General features: G+C 40.4%; 1 protein-coding gene across 8 annotated transcripts in view; it reads right to left on the bottom strand.

Annotated features, from left to right (window-relative positions):
• Positions 1 to 26,679, bottom strand: part of SLC26A8 (solute carrier family 26 member 8) — an 83,838-nt gene that overhangs the window by 8,982 nt on the left and 48,177 nt on the right. For 4 of the 8 annotated variants that reach the window (XM_077904269.1, XM_077904268.1, XM_077904270.1 and 1 more), the window contains 9 exons: positions 15,945 to 16,092; positions 14,206 to 14,319; positions 8,401 to 8,478; positions 5,597 to 5,692; positions 4,341 to 4,447; positions 4,190 to 4,259; positions 3,672 to 3,764; positions 3,399 to 3,530; positions 20 to 391 (listed from right to left, as the gene is read on the bottom strand). In XM_077904269.1, coding sequence (XP_077760395.1) covers positions 20 to 391; positions 3,399 to 3,530; positions 3,672 to 3,764; positions 4,190 to 4,259; positions 4,341 to 4,447; positions 5,597 to 5,692; positions 8,401 to 8,478; positions 14,206 to 14,319; positions 15,945 to 16,092 — 1,210 coding nt within the window. The remainder of the gene's footprint in view (positions 1 to 19; positions 392 to 3,398; positions 3,531 to 3,671; positions 3,765 to 4,189; positions 4,260 to 4,340; positions 4,448 to 5,596; positions 5,693 to 8,400; positions 8,479 to 14,205; positions 14,320 to 15,944; positions 16,093 to 26,679) is intronic. The other 4 variants (XM_077904275.1, XM_077904271.1, XM_077904272.1 and 1 more) reach the window with 4 other exon arrangements.

Below are 26,679 nucleotides of genomic sequence, written 5' to 3'. Positions count from 1 at the left end.
AAGCCTCCTCGGTACTTACTTGTCTTAACGACACCGAAGCCCGTGAATCCACAAAATGTACCATGGAGAAATCCAGGATAATGGTGTGGATGCTGGGTAGAAGAGAGCTATCTGAGTGGGGAAGGAATGATCTCCTCCTCTCCTGGTTTTCAGCAGTGCCAGGCAGTGGCATCGAGTTGTTTCTAGAGGGGTTATTAGAAAGCCAAGCTTTGTCCATGTCCTCGTAGTTTTGACCGTGATTTCTGTGAGGCATTGAAGATATGGTGTATGGTCCTTGGTCATCGGAAATGGACTGGCTCATGTTCATGCTCTCAAAACGTGAGCAGCGGATCAGGTTAATGGAGGAAGAGTCATGGTCCCGTCTACTTTCAAATCTGTCCGTGTAGACAATCTGGGACAAAAAAGTAAGGGGAGGACCATGAGGAGGCTCAGAGGAGGGCTACAGGTACTTGCAACTATGCCATTTCTGTCTACGGATTCATCTCCCTCCCTTGCAGGAAAGCTCCCATGGACTAGTGCTTGGATGTTGCTTGGATAACTCACTGTCCCTTTGAGGTCATGACTGAAGCCACATTCACTAGCATCTTCATTCCAACTTCCCTCCATGTACCAGTGATGTTTTCATTGTCCTGTGAGCCAGACTTAAAATCACCTTTGACTTATTCTTTCCCCTCATCACTGGGTTCTAATTTGTCTCCAGCACCTCCTAATATGGTGTTTGAAGTGTTTCTTCCACCGGTCCCTTTCTCAACCCCTCCATCCTTCATCAGACTTCTTTAAGAAGACAGAAATTACTGGAGCAAGGCAGTTTTTACCTTTTGCTTCTTTCATCCTAATAGACCTAGGGTGCCTGCCATAGCATAAGGACAGCACCCAGTGCCAGGAATACAATGGCATGCAAGATGTGAATGCTCAGGGATGCCTGGGTGGCTCAGCAGTTAAGCGCATCTGCCTTCGGCTCAGGGCATGATCCTGGAGTCCCAGAATCTCCCTAGTTTGATTTAAAATTCCATGAATTGGTGCCCCTGACTGGCTCAGTTGATGGAGCATGTGACTCTTGATCTCAGGGTTATGAGTTCAACCCCCATGTTGGGTATAGAGATAACTTAAAAATAAAATCTTTAAAATAAAATAAAATTCTATGAATTGCTTCAAAATAATTCTGTGATTTTGAGGGGCTATACACGGGTAGGCATAGAGATGAAACAAAATTGACCATGAGTTATAAAAAAAAAATTGATCATGAGTTGATAAATCTTGAAGTAGATGGTGGGTATATAGAGACTCAATATACTTGTCTCTACTTTTGCTTATCTTCAAAATTTCCACGAAAAAAACATTTTTAAAAAAGAACAACCTGGAAGAACCTTGAGGACATTATGCTAAGCGAAGTAAGCCAGTCAAAAAAGATAAATAGTATAGGATTCTACTTAATGAGGGATCTGGAATAGGCAAATTCATAGAGACAGAAGGGAGAATGGTAGTAGCCAGGGTCAGGGATGAAAAGGAAATGGGGAGCTGTTGTTTAGTGGGGACAGAGCTCCAGTTTTGCAAGATGAAGAAAATCTGCAGAGTGATGGTTGCACAAAAATGTGAATATATTTAACTACTGAACTGTACACTTAAAAACAGTTGAGATGTTAAATTTTATGTTATATGTTTTTTACCACAATAAAAAAGAGAGAAAAAAAGAAAAGGAAAAAGAACTACCTGAGGACAGAGATCATTAAAATTCGTTTTCCTTTTTCAGTTCTGGGTGCAGAGTAGAAGCTCAGTGGGGCAGCCTGGGTGGCTCAGTGGTTTAGTGCCACCTTCAACCCAGGGCCTGATCCTGGAGGCCCCGGGATCAAGTCCCATGTCAGGGTCCCAGCATGGAGTCTGCTTCTCCCTCTGTCTGTCTCACTCTCTTTCTCTCTCTCTCTCTCTCTCTCTCTCTGTCTCTCATGAATAAATAAATAAAATCTCTAAAAAAAATACTAGGTGATCCTATTCTACTCTAAAGTGTTTTTGCTGATGTCCTGTAAACACCTTCTATGATGCTCAGTGCAGTGTGGATACAAAACAAAAGTTAGGGATCCCTGGGTGGCGCAGCGGTTTGGCGCCTGCCTTTGGCCCAGGGCGCGATCCTGGAGACCCGGGATCGAATCCCGCGTCGGGCTCTCGGTGCATGGAGCCTGCTTCTCCCTCTGCCTGTGTCTCTGCCTCTCTCTCTCTCTCTGTGACTATCATGAATAAATAAATAAAATCTTTAAAAAAACAAAAAAAACAAAAAACAAAACAAAACAAAACAAAAGTTAGAGTGTTAATTCTGTCCTCTTGGCAGGGAAGTTGGTGTTCTTAGGGAGTTCAGTAGAATGTATGCTCCATTAGGATATATGGGAGTGAGAGTGGGTGCTTGGTGTTTGCAAGTGCCTGCATGAGAAGGGGGACAGGAGGATTTTGTGTTGGGGGAATAAATGTGTGTGTGTGTGTGTGTGTGTGTGTGTGTGTGTAAATAGAAGTGCTCCTCCAGGGTATAGGTATAGACTGAGTGAAAGTCTCCAATGCTAGAAATGAGCTGTGTGGAAAAGAAATAACTATTAGATGAAGGGAATTAATTTAGATCAAATCCAATTAGAAAATAATGAACACTTTGTAATTCATCCTAAAATACCCTTCAAATGGTATAAAATTTACATCTATGCTTATCTACCCTCCACTCCCATCATCATTTCTTTGGTCACAGGCAGACATTAGGAGACCCTGGCACATCCTTAAGAACCCCAGCCACCTTGACTCTGCTGTCCTGGTTGGAATTAGAAGCAATATTTTTTTGGCGGGGGGGGGGTGGGGTGGGGGGTGGGGGGGTGGTGGTGGTGGGGGGTGTGAGGAGCAGAGAGAGAGGGAGAGAATCCCAAGCAGGCTCCACACCCAGCTTAGAGCTTGACACAGGGCTCGATCCCACAATGCTGAGATCATGACCTGAGCTGGAATCAAGAGTGGGATGCTTAACTAACTGAACCAAAAGTACTGAACTGAACCAACCAAGTACTCCTAGAAAATAATCTTTAAGTCACTTATTTTCAGAAATCTAAAGCCAGGCATGTAAAAGTCAGGGAAATAGGTATAACTAGGCTATTACTGTCTATCTCAATAGGGAAAGTGTACTCTTTGTGCTAGGATGAGTCATTGGCCATGGAGTAGGGACTCAAACATCTCCTCCTACCTACTTAGAAGGGGGTCAAGATCTAAATCTCGGGTAGAAATCTTTGACTTTCAATTACTCAGAGCCCACTTAAAGAGTCAAAGTCCCTAAGGGAGTTTTGATTTTCTTTCTTCACTTCTTCTTTTTAAATGACTAGTGTACTTCCTTATAAAATGTGGAGAAAGTTATGCAGAATGAAAAAGACATCTCTAACCCTGGGTGGTGGCTCTAGCTCGTCACAGTTGCAGAAACACTGACAAATTCTTTCTTCCTGTGAGCCTTCTTCACTTTGATTAAATAGGCGGAACATTTCTTCTTCTTTAAGAGGCACCCTTACCATTTCGACCTGAGAAATATAAGAGAGGTCTCACACAGATGGTGAGTGGGAAGAGAGAGGGGCACCTGGGCGGGGGGGGTAGGGTGGGGGCGGGGGGCAGGGCAGCATGGAGGGGAGCAGGTGGAGAGAGGCAGGGAAGGAAGCCATTACCTCTTTCAACAGCTTGTGCTTTAGGTGGTCAACATTGACAAATGTGATGGAGTTGCAGCACTGGAAGATTTTCAGCCCAGGAAGGTTTGTAACCTGCAAGACAAAATGTAAAGGGAAGGGCAATTTCTCAGCTCTTTTATGGAGTGAGAAAAAAAAAAAATCTCTAGAATCCCAGGAGAATCTGTATTCCTTCTTATAAAAGGCCAGAATTAGCAAGTTCTTTGCTCTCATTTTCACCCCCTGCTTTTCCTGCTTTCTTCTTCCCCCTCTATTTGTTCTTTTCTTTTTCTTAGCCTCCCTCCCCCTAAAGGATATGATCCTTAACTGGCTACTGTACTCTGCGGATCAACCTACTTAAGTCACCCACCTCTGCCTTCCTGCCTCATTTTCCCTGGTTTTGCAGATGTGTATCTATAGTGCAGCCAAACAATAGCAAAGGGATTTTATAGAAAAACTAAGCAGCGAGCCTGGGCCTGCTCATCCTCTGAGCAAAGGAATGGACTTATTTGGAATCTTACCTCCCGATAGTCATTGAAGCTTCTATAAATGTTAGTGTTAGGGATCTGACCCAGGAGGAGAATCTTAGTTCTGAAAGGAAAGGTATTTGCTTTTAGGTCATAGTTGCCTTATCTCACCGTGGCCAACCTCCTATTACCTGAGACAAAGTACCTGTGTGACCGAACAGTGATGATGAAGAAGGCAAAAGCTATTGAAACAAGTAGTCCAACATCCAGTCCCAGGAAAATGGCAGATGTGAATGTCACCAACCAAATGATCTTATGGAAAAAGAGGAAGAAAGGCAGGGGGAGACCATGACAACAAGCAGAATTGAGAAAATCACCAGTTCTATCTCTTAGCTCACCTTCCCCCTCCCCGTCCCTCCCAATGCCTAGAATTTACAAATTCTATGCCCATATGGACTGACACCATCATAAATAATTGGGTTCCAAGTCTGTCTAGCAATTCTTGTAGGCATCCTTGGTCATTTCTCTCTTCAATTCTCTCTTGAAACCTCAAGTGCAAAATAAGGATGACAATATCTACTTTATAGGCTCTGTTAAGATTAAAAATACTCATCCTAAAGCGACCCAGAACACTCACCCAATGAAGGGTAGTTGCTATTTTGAGGCCTAGCATGCTTATGGTGAACCTTTAGCAACCTTTCCAGGCCCTTACCCCATTACCTTCTCCCTCAGTCTCAGCAGGTGACCTGACTCATCTTCACAGAGCAGATAGGCTGAAACTCGCTTAAATATTCACTTACCCCTTCACCTGCTACTTGTTAGTATCTGCATTAACTTTCCCCCCTTCAATCTGATCCTGTTGGAAATGCTACCCCTCCTACTGGGACTAGAAGTGGCACTGGTGTACTGTACCACATCTTCTCTTAGCTCCTTAGGGACCTGGATCCGAAAACTATCCCCTTTCATGTCTCTTTGCCTCTACTGGGTCCATCTCCTCTCATTATATTATGTTCCTCATCTTTTTGCTCTTTCCCCTCTATGTCCCCAGTTATATACTCTGGAGGGAAAGGGTGCTCCACTGGTTATTCTGCCTGGCAAGATACTGCCTTCTTTTAGTACGATTTGTGCCTCCTATCCTGGAATATGTTCACACTAACTGGAATAAAAGTCACTCAACTATGTCATGTATGACAAACCCTTTTTAGTAGATTTGCATCTAACTCTAGCCACCTAACTCCTTTTTATTTAATTTTTTCATTCCTCTGGGATGAGGTCTCAGTATCTCCATGCACCAACAACCTTGACTACCTTTTTCTTTTCTTTTCTTTTTTTTTTAAAAGAGTACTAGTTATCAAAGAATTGCTAGTGATCTTTACCCTGATCTCTTTTGTTTGTTCTCATTCCTTCTTTCCAACTTTCCTTTCTGTCTTCCCCTATCTCAGCAAGGGCATCTATACTTACACAATCATATTGGTTCTGCCTCCACAGACTGGGTAGGTTGTAAATGATTTCAAGGTACGGTAGGATGTTGCTCAGAATAATACCAGCCAGCACAGCCTATGGGATAAAGGTAAACCCTACTTCATTTTCCCTTCGGGGATAAAACTCCCAAATCTTCACAAAGGAATCACACACACACACACACACACACACACACACACACACACGTCAGCCATGCCACTCAGAAATGTAAAAATCATCAGGACCTCAAAGCAAAATCTAACCTACTTGAAGAAACACTTTCTTGTTTTCATGAAGTCCCTGCACTAGCTTAACATTTCTTAGCCTTTTCCTAGCCATCTCTCTTCTGTATGCTCTGACTGGGAATTAGAACTGATCCTATTACCAGGGATGGTTGGGTCCAAGCTTACTCTGGTTTTCTGAGGTTACTCAGTGACCAGTGGACTCAGTAGGTTAGCAGAGAAGGGAAGGGCAAAGATGAAGTCAGCAGAAATCACTTCTTTCCCATCTTCATCTTCTTCTCAGTCAAGAATCTCTAAGTGTTCTGCAATTTGCAGGGAGATGTGGTGGGAAGGAAAAAAAACTCAATCTCATAGAGATTTTGCAAGATCTTTGGCTTGAACAGGGAATATGAAGAGGAAACAAATCTTTTCATAAAACAATATGTAATAAAAATTTTACCTTTCTGAACATTAAGGTAAAATATGCCCATGTATAAAGAAAGAAGTAAACTTATATATAGGGGGATCCCTGGGTGGCTCAGCGGTTTAGCGCCTGCCTTTGGCCCAGGGCGCCATCCGTGGACTCCAGGATTGAGTCCCATGTCGGGCTCCCGGCATGGAGCCTGCTTCTCCCTTCTCCTGTGTCTCTGCCTCTCTCTCTCTCTCTCTCTCTCTCTCTCTCTGTCTATCATAAATAAATCTTTAAAAAATTTTTTAACTTATATATCATTTCTATCATCCAAGAGATAACTATTGTTAACATTTTGGTTCCTGCTATATATATATTTTTTTAATTTTTTTTTTAAATTTATTTATGATAGGCACACAGTGAGAGAGAGAGAGGCAGAGACACAGGCAGAGGGAGAAGCAGGCTCCATGCACCGGGAGCCCGATGTGGGATTCTATCCTGGGTCTCTAGGATCGCGCCCTGGGCCAAAGGCAGGCGCCAAACCGCTGCGCCACCCAGGGATCCCCTTGCTATATATTTTTTTCACACAAAATTGAAACAATAGTGAAGGTACTATTGTGTATCATGTTTCGTTTTGTTTTGTTTTTAAATGTGTTCGTGCCCTTTCTAACCAGTTGAGATCCTAGCCAGGATGCTCCACTGATTTCTCCAATAAGAATTTTATCACAAGCTATCCATAATCTCTCAAGGAAGGAAAGGATCATTCATAGTTTAATATTCATAGAGTCCCATTATTATAGCAATTCAGATATTCCATTGATCAGATGGTGTTCACATCTTCTCACCCAGAAACATCCTAACTAGATGCTATAAAAATAATGTGACATAATATGGTGAGCCAAAAGCAAGGGTTGTTCTGTCCCCAACATATTTATAATAAAGGAGTGTAAAAAAAAAATATATATATATATAAAATAAAGGAGTGCCCTTAGTGAATTCTGACAGATTTTTGTTTGCAATTTTAAAAAATTCTGATTCTTCTAAAGAAAAAATATCACTGTTCGAAGTAAACTAGTGAGTGGCCCTCCTAAAATAGACACTAAGAATTATAGCACCAAAGGTGCTAAATAAGCTAAATTCTGGAGATGACTTCTGCTGGGAATCAGAGGACAGCTTGTGTGATACATACAAGCTTAATCCCACCTTCTATGCATAGATTCTGGGGCAGAGTTCCAAGAGCTCTGAATCACAAGAGCTGAAGGCAGCAGGAGCCTTGAGGTGGTCCTGCTCTTCTGAAACCTGATATTCACCAGGTGGGAGAGGTGTTCAAAAGGATGGGGATAACATTGGCAAACACTCCAGCTTCAGGGATTGCCACCTCAGTGTGTAACCAAGCTGTTCCACCAGTCATGAGACCTCCTCCCACCTCCCTTCGTACTATCTAAAAATGGCTAACAGGAACATTAAAGAAATTTAAAAGGAAATTATAGCCACTGAGCTTTGATCTGTATTGTAACAAAGAACAAATTGATTACAGCCGATAATCAACATACCTGGCATCTCTAAATGCAAGGCGATCAGCCTCTCACAAAGGGAAGGAATGGCACATAAGTCTATAGAGGTGTCCCAGCTGAACAGAGTTAAAACTCAACTTTTAGAGCCTGCTTTCTAATGTAAACTGATCATAGAGAGGCAGTAATAGGGGATTGAGTTCATATGAATGCAGAACAAGGCCTTCTGGAAACATCTTAGGAAAACAGATGGCATGAATACAGAATGAGTTTCCAAGCCTGAGTCGGTGAGGGGCGTTCTGGCATCTGAAGTCTATTTTGGTCATCTTTAACTGAATCCCTACTTATAAAACTTACTTTATAGCTTATGCAATAAAAAGAAGATTAATGAGAATGAGAATAGTAACTATAATACCTAATATTTTTTGAGCACTGATGATTAGTGCAACACTATTCTCTCTATACCATAAACGTTACCTTATTTAACTCCCAATCCTGTGAAGTAGATGCTATTATTTTATTTATTTATTTTTTAGATGCTATTATTTTAAAGGAAAGGAATGGGAGGACAGGGTGACCACTGGGGACAAGGTGAATGCCCCACCAGGATGCAATCTGGAGATCGGATCTTTCTTCACTCAGTTATTTATTAATTCTACTTACATTTGGCAGTTCATTGAAAAAGCGTCCCACCTTCACCATGAGGAGCAGCATCACACCTGCGCCTACCAGAGATGCAAACTGAGGAGACAGAGCCAATTGGAGAGAGACCATCAGGAACGTATTGGTCCCTGTCTGCAACTGAGGCCTCTGCTTGGTGAGAAGCATGTTATTTTTGTCTTAAAAGGAGTTGCATGTAACCATCCAGCCTAAGTGCATTTTTGTTGAACTGACATTTTCAGGTATTGTCAAAGTGCTAAACATACACTAGGTACTCAAGAAATGCTGGTTGAATGAATGCATGAAGGTTTTCCGAAAAGTGCAAAATTGTCTTGGGTATTTGAATCTTTATTGCCCTCGCTTTGCGCTGTGAATCTGGAGTCTCCTAAGGTCAGGCTTGCATTCCTTCCCAACTTTTAACTCCTCCTGGAACACTCTAGAAAAACCTCAGTAGACTCAACACTGTCAGCCTCCAAATCCAAACTGTCCCACTTCCCCTATCAGTAAATACCTCACCCCTCACTTTCTTGTTGGAGCTTGGATAGCTTCCTTAAAGCGTCAGTAGCGTTTCACCTTAAAAATGCAATGATAATCATTTCTGATGTTCCTACTTCAGTTTTTCTCTGCTTCATTGCCATAAAAAAAAAATCTACGAATGTGAGTCGGAGCTGCAGAATGCAATTCTGGGTCCTATTCTAGCTGGGTGGATGACTGGGCTCAGGGGTGCTTGGTAAAGAGTGGTTCTGATTGGCAACTACAGATGGCAAGCTGCGTGACATAGTTCCCTGTAAAGTCTCAAGGCTCTCTGGGTATAGTCTTGAATTTACTATGTCCTCTATGGATAAATTTCCATCATTTAAGCCCCTTAGAACATATACTGATACAACACAGTATAATGTCCCATTGCGTTGAGGGATAAATGTGGGGGAGAATAAAACAAACCACATATTGGAACGATGGCATATATAAGCAAGAACTATGGGAGTCCCTCAAACTAAAGCATTAATGATTTAGCAACGATTCTCTGATTTTTCTCTTCATTTCTTAGGCATGAAAAAAAGAAACAAAAAACTTCCTACTGGATTCCCTCTTGCAGCTCACTGCTGTCTGCATACAAATGAATCACTGAGAGTGATAGCAAGGAAAGCAATTTCCTACTTCCTTCCTTCTCATCCTGGCTGCTTTGTAAATGACACCGTGTGATGGTAGTGTTGAAAGGATTTGGGAAAACGGACCACTACAATGGAAACTCAGGAAGTTCTAAGGACAAACATTTTATACCCTGTAGAACTGAAACAGGTAATTGAGACCATAAGCTCCTCCAGCCAATGTACACATCAGCCTGTGGCTGGATCTAGTGTGTCTCCCTTTGGATGGTCTTTGTTGGCACTATAGAAAAACTACTTTAATTAGCATAGGAAAATACATCAGGACTTTTCCCTTCTACCACTTCTTTTTTGTTGTTATTTGTTTTGTTTTTGTCTGGTTTAGTTTTTTGTTTTTTTTTGGTGTCCCTCGCTAGGCTTGACCTACCTAACACCTCTTTTCTCCAAGTTCTTCTGATTGAAGGAAACAAAGATATGCAAATGCTAAAAAAAGAAAAAAAAAAAGCTGCATAAAACCTAGATTTAAATGAATACAAATCAGACACTGAATCCCATAAAATTTGCTCCCGAGAGAGGGTTGGGAGGCCTGCCAATTAACTATGTCTTCCTTGGCTGTGCACGCAAAGGAGTGGGCTTTTGGATCAGAGGGCCATCCTGGTGGCATTGGGCCTTTAGGAGGATGCTTGATGGCTCTCAGAATCTCATACTCAGTGTCTGAACAAGATCTAAAGACTGCAAGCATGTAGAACTTTACATCTCATGTATATTTTGCTATTCTGCTCTCATTTTCCATCATTTTCCCAGGTTTTCTTTTTTTTTTTTTTCTTTTTCCCAGGTTTTCTTGACCAAAACTGACCCTGCCTTCTCCTTGGGAATTCAAGGTACTGTGAATTCCCACAAGCCACAGCCACGATTGACACGCAGACCCTCAGACACCAATTACTCCATACAGAGTAGGTTCTATGAAGTCAAAAAGCAGATTGCCAAGCACTGGCCAGGACCCTAGAGACCTGGGGTAGAAGCTATGATTTTTGAACCTCTTAAGTGACAGGCACTGCGATAGGCATTATTATCACCTAATTTAATTCTCATAACTGAAAAGATATCTTTATCCCCATTGTATAGATGAGGACTAGAGCCTCAAAAACCAAAGTAACTTGCCCAAGGCCACACATCTAGGAACCACTGAGTCAGGTTTCAATCTACCTGACTGACTGGCTGGTTCCAAGATTTAGGCTTTCTCCAACTGCCCCATTTGCTTCCTCTAAAAAGATAGGCACACTTCTTTCTTTTATAATCTCTTTCTTTTATAATAATCTTTAAAGCAGTTTTGAGAACCTGGGGACATGGCAAGAAGGCCAGTCCTCGGAAAGCAGGGAACAAAAGAAACAGAATCATGCAGAACAGGGAAACCCAGTGGTCAGAACGAGATGAGCTGGAAGATGGAGTGGGGGACAGACCTGGCCACAGGTCTAGGGCTCTTCATATCCCCTCTGCCATGGCCTACCAACACTATAGGCCCAGACCATGGCTGGAAGAGCCAATAGGTTTTGCTGCAACCAGTGAAGACAAGAGGGTTCTAGACAAGCAAACAGATACATATACACAGTTTGTATAAATGCCAGATTAAAAAAGTAAAGGAGTCTTTGGTGGCAAGTCAGGTCTGAGAGGTACAGAGCCAGCTCCTAGCTTCTCTTTCCTATAGTCCTGAGGAACTTCAGAGAACTGAGAGTGTTCTCAGGCAGAGTGATTCAAAAGTCTCCAAAGAGAAGGGATAGAGAGAGTACCCCACTGCTGTGGGATGAAGAAGGCCAAGTGAGTCTCAGAGGCCTTTGGTTGTCCAGATCAGAAACTCAGAGTGGAGGCTGGTGAGCTCCAGTGCCTGCCTCCAGGGCCAGGGGCCAGCAGCATTCTCTGCTCCGATCAGCGATTTATCAGGGTTTCAGGGAAGGGTTGACCAGCATCCCTAGGAGAACACCCCGCCCCTCCGTGAAGTGTCATGGCCCCCCAGGGAGAGTCATTGGTTAGGGGAATCTGCTACCCCAGGAGAACAATGTAGGAGCAGAAAATAGAATGAGAGCCACAGGCTGTCTTTGAAGCGGGCACTTTGACAGGCTAAACACAACTCAGGCTGACCTAAAGCCCTTCTTCCTTCCTGCCATCTATACATATCCTAACCTTCTTTCAATGATCCACAGAAGTCCACTTCCTCCATCCTTCTCCTTTTTGTAGTATTTATGGCACTTGAAATTGTTTTTTTTTTTTTATTTTTTATTTATTTATGATAGTCATACAGAGAGAGAGAGAGGCAGAGACACAGGCAGAGGGAGAAGCAGGCTCCATGCACCGGGAGCCCGACGTGGGATTCGATCCCAGGTCTCCAGGATCGCGCCCTGGGCCAAAGGCAGGCGCCAAACCGCTGCGCCACCCAGGGATCCCGGCACTTGAAATTGTAAGACTTATTCTGCACTTAATGTTACTTGCCCTGTGATTAGTTTTTTTCCAACTGTGTTCACCATTTCTTCCTAAATTTATGTTACACTTACCTACTGAATAAACAAAGCATGTTGTTAAAAGTTAGTGGGGACTAGTGTCTGGGATGGCCATTTCCCCTTCTTTTTTTAAATTTTTGAAAACAGGGGCATCCCTGGGTGGCTCAGCAGTTTAGTGCCTGCCTTCAGCCCAGGGCGTGATCCTGCAGTCCTGGGATTGAGTCCCACATCGGGCTCCCTGTGTGGAGCCTGCTTCTCCCTCTGCCTGTGTCTCTGCCATCTCTCTCTCTCTCTCTCTCTCTGTCTCTAATGAATAAATAAAATCTTAAACAAAAAAAATAAATAAAATCTTTAAAAATAAATAAATAAATTTTTGAAAAAAGATTTAATTATTTTATTTGAGAGAGAGAGAAAACATTAGCAGGGGGGAGGGGCAGAAGGAGAAGGAGAAGCACGCTCCTTGCTGAGCAGGGACCCTGATGGAGGGCTCCATCCTAGGACCCTGAGATCATGACTGACCCAAAAGCAGATGCCTAACCAACTGAGCCACCCAGGTGCCCTGTCCATTTCTACTTCTTATCATGAAATCCTCTTGTTTTGACTTCAACATTTGTGTACATGTACAGAGAACATCTTTCTTTTTAACATAGCCCATCTTCTTTCTTTCTGTCAAATGGTGGTGGAAAAGAGGACTGCTACACCTTACAGGCCAGCGTGTCTGGCTGAAGCTCTATGACAAAACGGTCCACGTGAAGTGACATGACAGGGTCTTACTCTAGACCCACGCTTTTATCCCTTCTGACTTTTATTGGCTTTCACCTTACATTTTACCTCCATTTACCCAAAGACGGAGACAATTTCTCTTCTGCCATTAAAGTGTAGTGACTATTCGTCTGACACTTCAATTTCTACCACGTATCTGTGGCCTAGGCTCGTTGTTGACTTCCATCAATGTTTCTTTGCCCTCTGAATCCTGACCCATCCTCTGGGCTCACTCCAGTTTTGATTCTGACAGATCTCTGACATTTCATCATGCTGCGTAGCTGAGCTGGGGCACCTCCCATGTGGTAGAGCTGGAATTTATATCCAGTCAGTTCAGAACCTGTGGACACTGGACTTAGAAAAATCTCATGCTTGCAATTAGACAGACAGTTGGCCTTCAGAGCCTTCTCTGTCATCATCCTCCAATTCTCTCTCCCCTCTGACCCACACATTTAGTTTATTAATTCAGCATACCTGAAGAGAATCTGACCTAGATAATTTGCTTACATTCACAGGAAGAATGGTCATAAATTCCCTAGGTTCATCTAGACAAAAGGACTTACTCTCCATCATGAAAGCCTCTTGCCATGCCCCTTGAGGCAGCTAGGAAATTTCCTAGTTCTGCAGCAAGGATGGAGACAGTTGTATTATGACTTTCCCAGACAAGAACTGGGTATATATCCTTCCACAGAAAACAATGTTAAGAGGTGATGGTTAGTTTACCTGAAATATTATTTGCAGGATGTTACACAGAAATGTTTTTTTATAGGCTAATACATAGACACTTTTCATGTAGAATAATATTTCTATAGAAAATGACTTTCAAGTCCTATGTTGACAAATGGCTTTTAAGACAAAAGTCTAAGCAAAAATTTAGGCAAGTGTGAAATCCAAGTTCTTCCAAGAGATCTTCCCTAACAAACATAACATTAAAGCAGCAACATGGGGTGCCTGGGTGGCTCAGTCAGTGAAGTGTCTGCCTTTGGCTCAGGTCATGATCTCAGGATCCTGGAATTGAGCCCTCGCCTCCACCCCCACCCTTGGTTGGGCTCCTTGCTCAGCAGGGAATTGACTTCTCCCTCTCCCTTTGCCCCTCCCCTCTGCTCATGCTCTCTCTCATTCTCTCTCTCAAATAAATAAATCTTAAAAAAAAAAATAAAGCAGCAACTGGATCAAATTAATAAAATACTCTTCTGTGAAGGGTATTATATATTTATTCATAGAGACAGAGAGAGCGAGAGAGGCAGAGACACAGGCAGAGGGAGAAACAGGCTCCATGCAGGGAGCCCGACACAGGACTCGATCCCGAATCTCCAGGATCACGCCCTGGACTGAAGGTGACGCTAAACTGCTGAGCCACCGGGGCTGCCCTTGTGTAGGGTATTATAGATAGAAGGTTATGAATAGATATGTTTTTATATTAGAGAGAAAATTCTATTCTAACATACCTGTTGTCTTCCTCCAGACTTATCTTGGATAATAGTCCTGACAATAGCACCAGTAAACACACAAGATCTGAAAAATGAGCTGACGACATTGCAAAGGCCGATGGCTATTAAATCCTGTAAAGAAGTGGTGAACACATTTGGCACACTGGTTGTTCAAGAGTGCAGGTTTGAGTTGGAACTCAAGGTATACTGTCTATTTCTTTATGTATGATGATAAAATTGTTTCCATCACTTCAGACCACACTGAAATATTCTTAGAAAGAACAAAAGGAGAGTAAATCTGATTCCTCGATTAACTTGAATCTTCATTTTAGCTAGCCATCATAAGAAAAGTACTTTTTCAAAGTAAGGAATGAACTTTTTGATGAGGCAACAGAGGATTAGCTGAGGACAAAGCACTTTGACAAGTCCCTGAAACGGAAAGGGACATTCCTCTATGGAACCAACAGCCTCAATGTTCGTACTTTGCTAAGGGCAAAAGGCAACCTTAGCCTGACCCCCAGGATCCTGTAAGCCTACTTTAACATATAAAAATTCCTTTAGAAATTTCCTTTATCTCTAAACCCTCAGGATACATGTTGGCAACCATCCCCCAAGCACATGGCCCACTCATACACATCTGAAGGGTCTCATGACTCAGAATTTATTAGACAGTAATAAGTGACCTTTTCCCAACAACAGCTGGCCCCCTCAAGGTCCTGGAAATCTTGCTTCCAAAATCCCTTAGACACTTACCCTATCCCTAACCACCTCCCAACTCCCACGTATATAATTAGCCACTCGTCACAGGCCTGGGGCAGCAGCTCTTCCTGTCCACCAGTCCTTTCCCCTGCTTTTTAATATATATATTTTAAGATTTTATTTATTTATTCATGAGAGACACAGAGAGAGAGACAGAGACAGAGACAGAGACAGAGACCCAGGCAGAGGGAGAAGCAGGCTCCATGCAGGGAGCTCGACCTGGGACTCTATCCCAGGTCTCCAGGATCACACCCTGGGCTGAAGGTGGCGCTAAACTACTGAGCCACCCGGGATGCCCCCTGTCTCCCTGCTTTAATAAAACCATCATTTTGCACCAAAGATCTCTCAACAATTCTTTCTTGGTCGTCGGCTCCGGACCTCACCTGTATTCCAAAACTTCATCACTTTTTGTCGTATTATTCCCTTTCACATGATTACAGAACTTAGAACAGCAGAGGGAAACAGTACTATTTTTTCTCCCTCCCTTCTATACTATCTCAAAATCAAAGTGGGACACCTCTGGCTTCCGTACTCTCTTTGGAGTACTAGGAAAAGGGCCTTACTTAGAATAGTGGGGAGATTAAACAAACAAAGTAGGACTGTTTCTGGGAGAGCAATGTAATTATGTTAGTAGCCTGATTTTTACTTTCTCTAACATTTCTTATTGCGCCTCAGTATGTGGTTGACTCCTGAGGACTTGGAAAGAAAGATAAAATTAAGAGGAGAAGAGTTCTGCTAGCTTAACGACACGATACCATATGTTATCGTCTTGCTTCCCTACATCATAGCTGTTTTGGGGGAATAACACTCATGTTAATTTAAGTGACTTCAAAGTTAAGCATGCCACACTCCTCAAAAATCCTTTGGCAATTATAATTCAGATTATGGTCCCACTGACTCTCTGATTACAAAGAATGCAGTCTTCATGTTAGGAGGCTCAGATCAGGGAACAAACCCTTAAGGGTCAGAGGAAATAATAGGAAGGCCTGTCATCTCACCTGGTTGGAATTCACATGGTAGTTATGGTAACTGGCAATCTTCTTGCCCAAAAATATGAGCAGAGAGGAGCTCACTAGAGCTAAGGAGAAGGCTTCTAAAATAAGTTCAGGAAGAATGTTCAAATCTGGCGTCACAGGAAACAGGAAGCTGGAATAAAATGGTGGAATCATTCCTAGATAGCAGAACAGCTGGTTGGCCCCTCCCCCACTCCAGCCTTATCATGTGGGGTGGGCGGCCCTATCCTTTTTCAAAAATAACAATAAGAGATAAGAAGGGCAACTGAGGCAGCAGCCTGCCAAAACTGCAAGCAAACCCAACCAGGTTACAAAAGCTATTGTGAGAATATTTCTGCTATTTTCCAGGTCAATTTTTGCCATGTAGCAATAGCAACAAACAGGACAGGCAAGCCATAGAGATTGATAGAAAATGGCTCATTTACGCTGTCAGAGACTGTACCAGTGGATAAACAATGGGCAGATAGCATGTCTGAGATGGTTTAGAGCTAAAAAGCTCAATGAACTCCATTCTTGTCACACTCAAATCCTTCAGGGTATAATTTTAGTCGCTGTCCTTTGTACAAATTACTTCCAATTCTACCCATACCTTCCCTCCTGTAGCTTCTCACCCCCCAATTTCTTTGTACTGTGGTAAATATGCATAACATGGAATCTATCATCTTAATTATTTTTAAGTGTGCCATTCACCCCAATTTCTTTGTACTGTGGTAAATATGCATAACATGGAATCTATCATCTTAATTATTTTTAAGTGTGCCATTCAGTGATGGTAAGTACATTCATAAATGTGCAACCATCTCTATCATCCACGCCCATCAATCTTTCACTCTTTAAAACTGAAACTCTATTAATCCAATTAACCAATAACTCTCTGTCTCCCCTTTCCCTGACCTTGGCAACAACCATTCTCCTTTCTGTCTCCATGATTTGGTACTCTAGGCATATAAGTGGAATCATACACTGTTTTTTTGTGACTGTCTTAGTCCACTTAGCATAATGTCCTTGAGGACATCCATTCATGGACACTTATGGTTTCTTCCACATATTAGCTATTGTGAATAATGCTGCTATGAGCATTATGAGCATGGGTGCATAAATATCTACTCAAGACCCTGCTTTCAAATTAAGAGGGCATATATCCAGAAATAGAATTGTAATTCTATTTTTAATTTTTTGAGGAAACACCATACTGCTTTCCATAGTGGCTGTACCATTTCACATTTATACTAATAGCGTACAAAGAAATCTATTGCCTCATCAACACTGATTATTTTCTGTCTTTTGTAAATATGTATATATATATATATACATACGTATATATATGTGTATATATATATGCATATGTAGCCATCAAAATGGGTATGAGGTGGTATCTCATTATAGTTTTGATTTGCATTTCTCATATGATTCATGATATTGAACATCTTATCATGTGCTTATAGGCCATTTGTATATCTTTGGGAAAATGTCTATTCATGTCCTATCCCCATGTTTTGAGACAGGTTGTTTGCTTTTTTGTTGTTGGGTTTTAGTATATGTGCTGCCGAAGTGAGCACATTGTTGTTGGGTTTTAGAAGTTCTCTATATACTTTGGATATTAATCTTTTATCAGACATATGATTTACAAATATTTTCTCGTATTCTGTGGCTTGTGTTTTTACTCTATCAGTAGTGTCTTTGATGCATACAAGTTTTTAATTTTTATGAAATCCAATTCATATTTTGAATTTTTGTCTGTTTTTCTTTTGTCTATTTTTTTCTTTTATTTCCTGTGCTTTTGATGTCATATCTAAGAAATCATTGCCAAATCCAATGTTATGAAGCTTTTGCTCTATGTTTTCTTCTAAAAGTTTTATAGTTTTAGGTTTTACATTTGGGTTTTTGATAGATATATATTTTTAAAGATTTTATTTATTTATTCATGAGAGACACAGAGAAAGAGGCAGAGACACAGGCAGAGGGAGAAGCAGGCTCCATGCAGGGAGCCCGACATGGGACAGGGTCACACACCCTTGGCTAACGGTGGCGCTAAACTGCTGAGCCACCCGGGCTGCCCGGTCTTTGATATATTTTGAATTGATTTTTGCATACAGGATCAGGTAGGAATCCCACTTAATTTTTTTGTGTGTGGATATCCAGTTTTCCCAGCATCATTTGAAGGATTGTCATTTCCCCATTGAATGGTCTTGGTAGACTTGCCATTTGAGTATATATACAAGGGTTCATTTCTGGGCTCTCCATTCCATTCCATTGATCTATATGTCTGTCTTTATGTTGGTACCACACTGTTTTGATCACCATAGCTTTGTAGTAAGTTTTGAAATTAGGAAATGTGCATCCTCCAGCTTGTTCTTCTTTTTCAGGATTTCGTTGGCTATTCAAGGTTGCTTGAAAGTCTGTGTGAATTTTAGGATGGGTTTAATTTATTTCTGTGAAGAACATCACTGGGATTCTGATAAGGATTGAATTGAGTCAGTATTCTGCTTTTGGTATTATTGATACCTTAACAATATTAAGTCTTCCAATATGTGAAGATGGGGTATATTTCCATTTATTTATGTCCTCTTTAATTCCTTTCATCAGTGTTTTGTAGTTGTCATTGTACAAAATTTTTATCTACTTGGTTAATTCCTAAGTATTTTCATTATTTGATGCTATTGTAAATGGAACTGTTTTCATATTTTTTTTTCTCAGATTGTTCACTATCTGTGTATGGAATAGCTACTGACTTTAGTGTTTTGACTTTGTATCCTCCTACTTTATGGAATTTGTAATTTTTTTTTTTTTTAGATTTTTTTTAAATTTTTATTTATTCATGATAGTCACACAGAGAGAGAGAGAGAGAGAGAGAGGCAGAGACACAGGCAGAGGGAGAAGCAGGCTCCATGCACTGGGAGCCCGATGTGGGATTCGATCCCGGGTCTCCAGGATCGCGCCCTGGGCCAAAGGCAGGCACTAAACCGCTGCGCCACCCAGGGATCCCTGGAATTTGTAATTCTAATTATAGTTCTAATAGTTTTTTTTGTGGGGAATCTTAGGAGTTTCTACATATAAAATCATATTGTCTGCAAACAGATAATTTTACTTCCACCTTTCTATTTTGGATGTCTTATTTCTTTTTCATGATTAATTGCTCTGGCTAGAATTGCTGCTCCTATATTGAATTGTTGTGGCAATAATGGGCATCCTTGCCTTAGTCCTGATCTTGGAGGAAAAGCTTTCAGTCTTTTACCATTGAATATGATGTTTGCTGTGGATTTTTCATATGGCTTTTGTTATGTTGTATCAGTTTCCTTCTATTCCTAGTTTGTTGCATGCTTTTATTTTGAAAGAGTGTTGGAATTTTGCTAAATGGACATAATTATGTCTTTTAATTCTTTCATTCTGTTAATGTTGTGTATTATATTGATCTAGTTTTGTATGTTGAACCATCTTGCATTCTAGAAATAAATTTCACTTGTTCATGGTGTATAATCCTTTTAATATGCTGCTAAGTTTGGTTTGCTAGCTATTTTTTGAGGATTTTAGTAATCACTGTTAATCAATGTTCATAAGTTTTCTTTTCTTGTAGTGTCTTTGTCTGGCTTTGGTATCTGGGTAATGCTGGCCTTATAGAATGAGTTGTGAGGCGTTTCCTACTCTTCAATATTTTGGAAAATTTTGAAAAGGATTGGTATTAGTTCTTTAGATGCCTGTAGAATTCACCTAATTCACCTATGAAGCCATCATGTTTAAGGCTTTTCTTTGTGAGGATATTTTTTATTACTATTTAAGAAAGATTTATTTGAGAGAAAATGAGAGGGGAGAGATAGAGAGAGAGAGAGAGAGAGAGAGAGAACAAGCAGGGGGAAGGGCAGAGAGAGAGAGAAGCAGACTCCCTGATGAGCAGGGAGCCCAAATGTGGGACTCTATCCCAGGACCCTAGGACCATGACCTGAGCCAAAGGCAGACACTTAACCAATTAAGCCACCAAGGCACCTGATATTTTTGATTACTGATTCAATCTCCTTACTAGTTATAGGTCTATTTGGATTTTGTTTCTTCATGATTTTGTCTTGGTAGACTTTGTATTTCTAGAAATTTTCCATTTCATCTATGTTATCAAATTTGTTGGCCCATAGTTGTTCATAGTACTCTGTTATAGTACTCTTTATTTCTGTAGGATTGGTAGTGATATCCTCATTTTAATTTCTAATATGTCTCCCTTTTTGTCTTAGTACATCTAGCTAAATATTTGTCAGTTTTGTTGATCTTTTTAATGAACCAACTTTTGGTTTCACTGATTTCCTCTATTGTTTTTCTATTCTCTATTTCATATATCTTTGCTCTAATCTTTATTTCCTCCCTCTGCTAGCTGTGAGTTTAGTTTGTTCTCCTGTTTCTACTTCCTTAAGTTGTAAAGTTAGGTTGTAGATTTGAGGTCTTCCTTGTTGTTATTTTTTAATTTTTTAAAAAAAGATTTTATTTATTCATGAGAGACACACACACATACACAGAGGCAGAGACACAGGCAGACGGAGAAGCAGGCTCCATGCAGGGAGCCCAATGTGGGACTCGATCCCGGGTCTCCAGGATCAGGCCCTGGGCTGAAGGCGGCGCTAAACTGCTGAGCCACTTGGGCTGCCTGTTGTTGTTGTTGTTTTTTTAATATAAGTGTTTTTGGCTATAAATTTCCCCTTTGGCACTGCTTTTTCTGTGTACCATATGTTGTGGTATATTGTGTTTTTGTTTCATTCTAATTTTTCCTGTAACTTCTTTGATCCATTTGTTGTTTAAGAGTGTGTTAATTTCCAGAAACTTGTGAATTTTTATTTTACTTTTATTATTGATCTGACTTCATCTCATTGTGGTGAGAGAAGATACTTTGCATGATATCTATATTTTATAATCTTTTGAGACTTAATTCGTCACCTAACATGTGGTCTATCCTAGAAAATGTGCCCTTGAGAAGAATGTGTATGTTATTGTTGTTGAGTAGAGTGTTCTGTATATGTGTGTTAGATCTAGTTGGTCTTATCATAATGGTTAAGTCCTCTGTCTCCTTTCTTATCTTCTGCCTGGTTGTTCTATCCATTACAAAAGTGTGATATTAAAGTCATCAGCCATTCTGGTAGAACTTTCTATTTCTATCTTTGATTCTGTCCTTTTTTGCTTCATTTATTTTTATGGTTTGTCATTAGATGTGTAAATGCTCATAATTGTTTTAACTTCTTGGTGTATTGGACCTTTTATAACATACAATGTCCTTCTTTGTCTCTTGTAAACTTTTTAAATTTAAAATTGATTTTGTCTAATATTGGTATATTGGAATAACCAGTCCTGCTTTCTTTTGGTTACTATTTGCATGGAATATCTTTTCCCATTCTTTCACTTTTAACCTACTTGTGTCTTTGTTTTTTTTTTTTAACTTTTTTATTTTATTTAAATTCAATTAATTAACATGTAGTATATATAGTGCATATAGAGATAGAGTTCAGTGATTCATCCATTGCATATAACACCCAGTGCTCCTTACATCACATACCCTCCTTAATGCCCATCACCCAGTTACTCCATCTCCCCACCCATCTCCCCTCTAGCCACCCTCAGTTTGTTTCCTTTTTTTTTATTTGTTTTTTATTGGTGTTCAATTTACCAACATACAGAATAACCCCCAGTGCCCGTCACCCATTCACTCCCACCACCCGCCCTCCTCCCCTTCTACCACCCCTAGTTCGTTTCCCAGAGTTAGCAGTCTTTACGTTCTGTCTCCCTTTCTGATATTTCCCACACATTTCTTCTCCCTTCCCTTATATTCCCTTTCACTATTATTTATATTCCCCAAATGAATGAGAACATATAATGCTTGTCCTTCTCCGACTGACTTACTTCACTCAGCCTACTTGTGTCTTTGGATCTAAAGTGTGTCTCTTACAGACAACATATAGTTGGATCATGTGTTTTATCCAATTTGCCAATCTCTGTATTTTGATTGGATAGCTTAATCTATTTACATTTAACGTAATTACCAATCAGAGGAACTTACTTTTATTATTTTGCTCTTTGTGTTCTATAAGCCTTATAGTTTTATATTACCTTCATTTCCCATTACAATCTCCTTTTGTGTTTAGTTGATTTTTTTAATAGTGAAATGTTTAAATTCCTTTCTAATTTCCTTTTGTATATATTCTATAGTTATTTTCTTTGTGGTTACCATGGGTATTGCATTTAATATCCTAGAGTTATAACACTAGTTTGAATTTATACTAGCTTAACTTCAATAAGATACAAAATCTCTGCTCCTTTACAGCTCTATCCCCACTCCTTTTGGTTGTTGATATCACAAAATTATATCCTTAATACACTGTGTACCTCAAAACAAAATCTAGTAATTTTTTTAAAAAAAGATTTTATTTATTTATTTGAGAGAGAGAGAGAGAGAGCAAGAGAGAGACTAAAAGCAAGAGGAGAAGAGGGAGAGGGAAAGACATACTCCCAACCAAACAGAGAGCTCAATCCCAGGACCCTAGGATCATGACCTGAGCTGAAGGCAGACACTTAATCAACTGAACCACTCAGGTGCCCCCAAACTAGTAATTTAAAAAAATGCATTGGTCTCTTAAATTATGTAAAAAATAAAATATGGAATTAAAAACCATTGTTAACAATACTAGCTTTTTAAACTTACCAGTATTGGGCAGCCCGGGTGGCTCAGTGGTTTAGCACTGCCTTCAGCCCAGGCCATGATCCTGGAGACTCGGGATTGAGTCCCATGTTGTGCTCCCTGCATGGATCCTGCTTCTCCCTCTACCTGTGTTTCTGCCTCTCTCTCTCTCTCTCTCTGTGTCTATCATGAATAAATAAATAAAAATCTTTAAAAAGAATAAATTTACCAGTATTTACCTTTATTGAGGTATTTATTTCTTCATACAGCTTTAAGCTACTCTCTCATGTCCTTTTATTTCATGCTGCAAAACTCCCTTGAGCATGTCTTGCAGGGCATATCCAGTGGTAATAAGCTCCCTCAAGTTTTGTTTATCTGGGAATGCTTTAATTTCTCCTTCACTTTTGAAGGAAAATTTTGCTGGATATAGGATGCTTGGTTGACAGTGTTTTTTCCTTTAGCACTTTGTTTTTTTTGTTTGTTTTTTAAATATTTTGTTTTATTTATTTATTTATTCATGAGAGACACAGAGAGAAAGAGAGGCAGAGACACAGGCAGAGTGAGAAGCAGGCTCCACGCAGGGAGCCCGACATGGGACTCGATCCCCGGTCTCCAAGATCAGGCCCTGGGCTGAAGGCGGCGCTAAACTGCTGAGCCACCTGGGCTGCCCTGTTTTTAAGATTTTATTTATTTATTCATGAGAAACAGAAACAGAGGCAGAGACATAGGCATAGGGAGAAGCAGGCTCCCCAGGGGGAGCCTGATATGGGGCTTGATCCTGGGACCCCAGGATCATGCTCTGAGCTGGAGGAAGACGCTTAACTGCTGAGTCACCCAGGAGCCCCTCTTTTAGCACTTTGAATATGTTGGTCTATTGCATTCTGGCCTCAAAGTTTCTGATGAGAAATCTGTTTGTTACTTTATCAATAAGCCCTTGTGTATGATGAGTCACCTCTGTTTTGGCTTTCAAGATTCTCTTTGTTTTTGAAATTTGGTTATGTATCTAGGTATGGGTCTCTTTGAGTTTCTCTCACAAGGAATTTGTTGGACTTAGACATTTACATACATGTCTTTCATCAGATTTGGGAACTTTTCAGCCATTTTTTCTCACATTTGTTCCCATCCTTTTCTTTTTCTCTTCTTCTGAGACTCACATGAAATTTATGTTGCTCTGTTTGATGGCGTCCCATAGGTCCTTAAGACTCTGTTCACGTTTCTCTAATCTTTTTTCCTCCCGTTCCTCAGACTCAGTAATTTCCATGATCTTATCTTCAAGTTCACTGTTTCTTTCTTCTGAGTGCTCAAATCTGGTTTTGAATTCCTCTAGTAAATTTTTCTTTCAGTTATTGTACTTCTTAGCTCCATAACTTCTTTTTAGTTTCTTTTTCAGTTTTCTATCTCTATTTCAGTATTTCCATTTTGGTCATACATCGTTTTCTTGATTTTTTCCACATTTTCCTTTAGGTCTTTAAGTATTTTAAATACAAGTGTTTTAAAGTCTTGGTCTAGTAGGTTGGCCATCAGGTCTTTTTTCAGGGCAATTGTTGCTGCTGCTGTTTCTTTTTTCTTTTGAATGAGCCATACTTCCTGTTCCTTTATATGCCTTCAGATTTTTGTTGAATGTTGTGTATTTGAATCTAATAATGTGGTAACTCTGGAAATCAGATTCTTCTCATTCCCAGGGTTTGCTTTTTTTTTTGGTAATTGTTTTATTGTTGTTGTTTTTTAAGGTTTATTTTATTTTATTTTTTTAAGATTTTATTTATTTATTCATAGACACACAGAGAGAGAGAGGCAGAGACACAGGCAGAGGGAGAAGCAGGTTCCATGCAGGGAGCCCGATGTGGGACTCGATCCCGGGTCTCCAGAATCATACCCCAGGCTGCAGGCGGTGCCAAACCGCTGCGCCACCAGGGCTGCCCTATTGTTGTTGTTATTGTAGGTTGTTTTTGTGCCAAGGATAAGCCTGATGTATAAACTTAAGTTTTTCTCAGGGCTTTTCTGAGCCTATGCCTTTCTCTGCATGTGTGGTTACTTTCTAATTTTCCTATATATGCAATTATTTTTTAATGTCCTGATCTTTAGTGTATGACTTCCAAAGTGGGGTGGGGGGGAGAGAAACAAAGAAGAAAAAAAAGAGGTGCTAGACCTGTAAATCCCTTGGAATTCACTTTTGCCAGAGGGGGAGGGACTTGCAACTATGGGAGTGAGGTGCAACGACAATGGCTGTTTACTTTTTTGTCTGCATCCCTGTGATCAGAAGCAGCAATCAGCAACGAGAGCAAAGATCCCCAAAATTTGGAGGACAGGGTCTTCTTTGCCCATGTTTGCTCCTGCGAGCAGTGTGCAAGTTGCTCCAGGAAATATCTGCACAGTTGCCTGCCATAAGGCTGGGTTTGGGGATGGTAGCTGCATTGTGCTACAAGTTGAAATTTACTGAAATTAATTACAATTATCATCTATGCCTTCCCCTGGAAGTTACCGGCCTGATTCAATAGGCTACAGAGTTACAAAATAGTTATATCAGACACATTCTGCAGGTGCAATTTTTGTCTAGGTAGGGAGAGAGATTCCTCATGCTTCCTATTCCACCATCTCCTCAAATCCTCTCTAACCTCCTGTTGTTATGAGGTCACCAGAATGTTGAGACTTGTCCATCTTTCTGGTAGTCATGGCCATCTAATTCTAATAAGTCAATACATACAATTTCTACTAAGATAACACCATATAAAACACTGCCAATCTCATAACCATGACTAGAACTTCTTCCCAGGTATATCTCCCACCATATTGTTAACTAAGAAACTCTCATTAAGACAATATACTTTCTTTTTTGTCAGTATTATTATCAGATTGGTGCTCAGAGAATTAAAGATTATCCTGATTCTTGTAGGAATGGATGTTTGTTTGTGTATGGGTTTAGGAATTTCACTCTGTTGTCCAGAGTACAGAAGTCAGCTTCTTGTATGGTCAGTTTTAGGCTGACTTCTTAGGAGTCAGAGACTATGTTTTTGGTTCCCTTCATATGGACGCATCATTGAATACCACTCATAAATATTTGGCAATTTATTTTTAAAATGGGAAATTTCCAAATACTTACAAAAGAAGAAAGGATGGTATAGAGTTCTTAGGTACCCATCATTCACTTTCAACACTTAATTTATAATCAATCTTATTTCATTTGTACTCCTACCCACTGTCTATTTCAAGATTATTTTGAAGTGAATACAAGGCATTATGTATTTTTAATTGTAAGCATTTAGTGTACCCATCCAAAAGATATACACCAAAAGATTATTACCAGTTTATCAATATTATCAAATATACAATTAATGTTCAAAATTTCCCAAATGTCTCATAAACATATGTTTTACAGTTTGTTCAAATTAGAATCCAAATAAGGCCTATATGTTACAATTGGTTGCTAGGTCTTTTAAATCTCTTTCAAGTTGTAGGTTCTTGTTCCATATTCTTATTTTTCTACCCTGCAACAAAAGCTGTCGTTATTGTTTTTAAAGATTGTATTTATTTATTCATGAGAAACACAGAGAGAGAGGCAGAGAAACGGGCAGAGGGAGAAACAGGCTCCATTCAGGGAGCCCCACGCGGGACTTGATCTGGGGTCTCCAGGATCGCCCTGGGTGGAAGTCAGCACTAAATCACTGAGCCACCCGGGCTGCCCAGGATAGGTTTTTTGGGCAAAAATAGTTCACAGGTGGTGGTGTATACTTCTGTCAGGAGGTACACAATGTCTAATTGTCTTTTTAAAAAACTATAATGACTCTCATTTTAGAGAGTGCCTGGGTGGCTCAGTTGGTTAAGCATCTGCCTTCTGCTCAGGTCATGATCTCAGGGTTGGGATTGAGCCCTATGTTGGGCTCTGCACTTTGTGCAGTCTACTTAGGGTTCTTTCCCTCTGTCTCTACCCCTACTTGTGCTTGTGCTCTCTCTCTAGAATAAATAAACAAATCTAAAATAAAAGATTGTTCTATTTCTGTGAAAAATACTATTGGGATTTTGATAGAATTGCATTGAATCTGTAGATTGCCCTGAGTAGTATGAACACTTTAACAA

Source organism: Canis aureus, chromosome 7 (assembly GCF_053574225.1).
Source record: "Canis aureus isolate CA01 chromosome 7, VMU_Caureus_v.1.0, whole genome shotgun sequence".
NCBI classification, from domain to species: domain Eukaryota; kingdom Metazoa; phylum Chordata; class Mammalia; order Carnivora; family Canidae; genus Canis; species Canis aureus.
The sequence above is the reverse complement of the archived record's forward strand: the minus strand, read 5'-3'. Positions and strand labels throughout refer to the sequence as shown.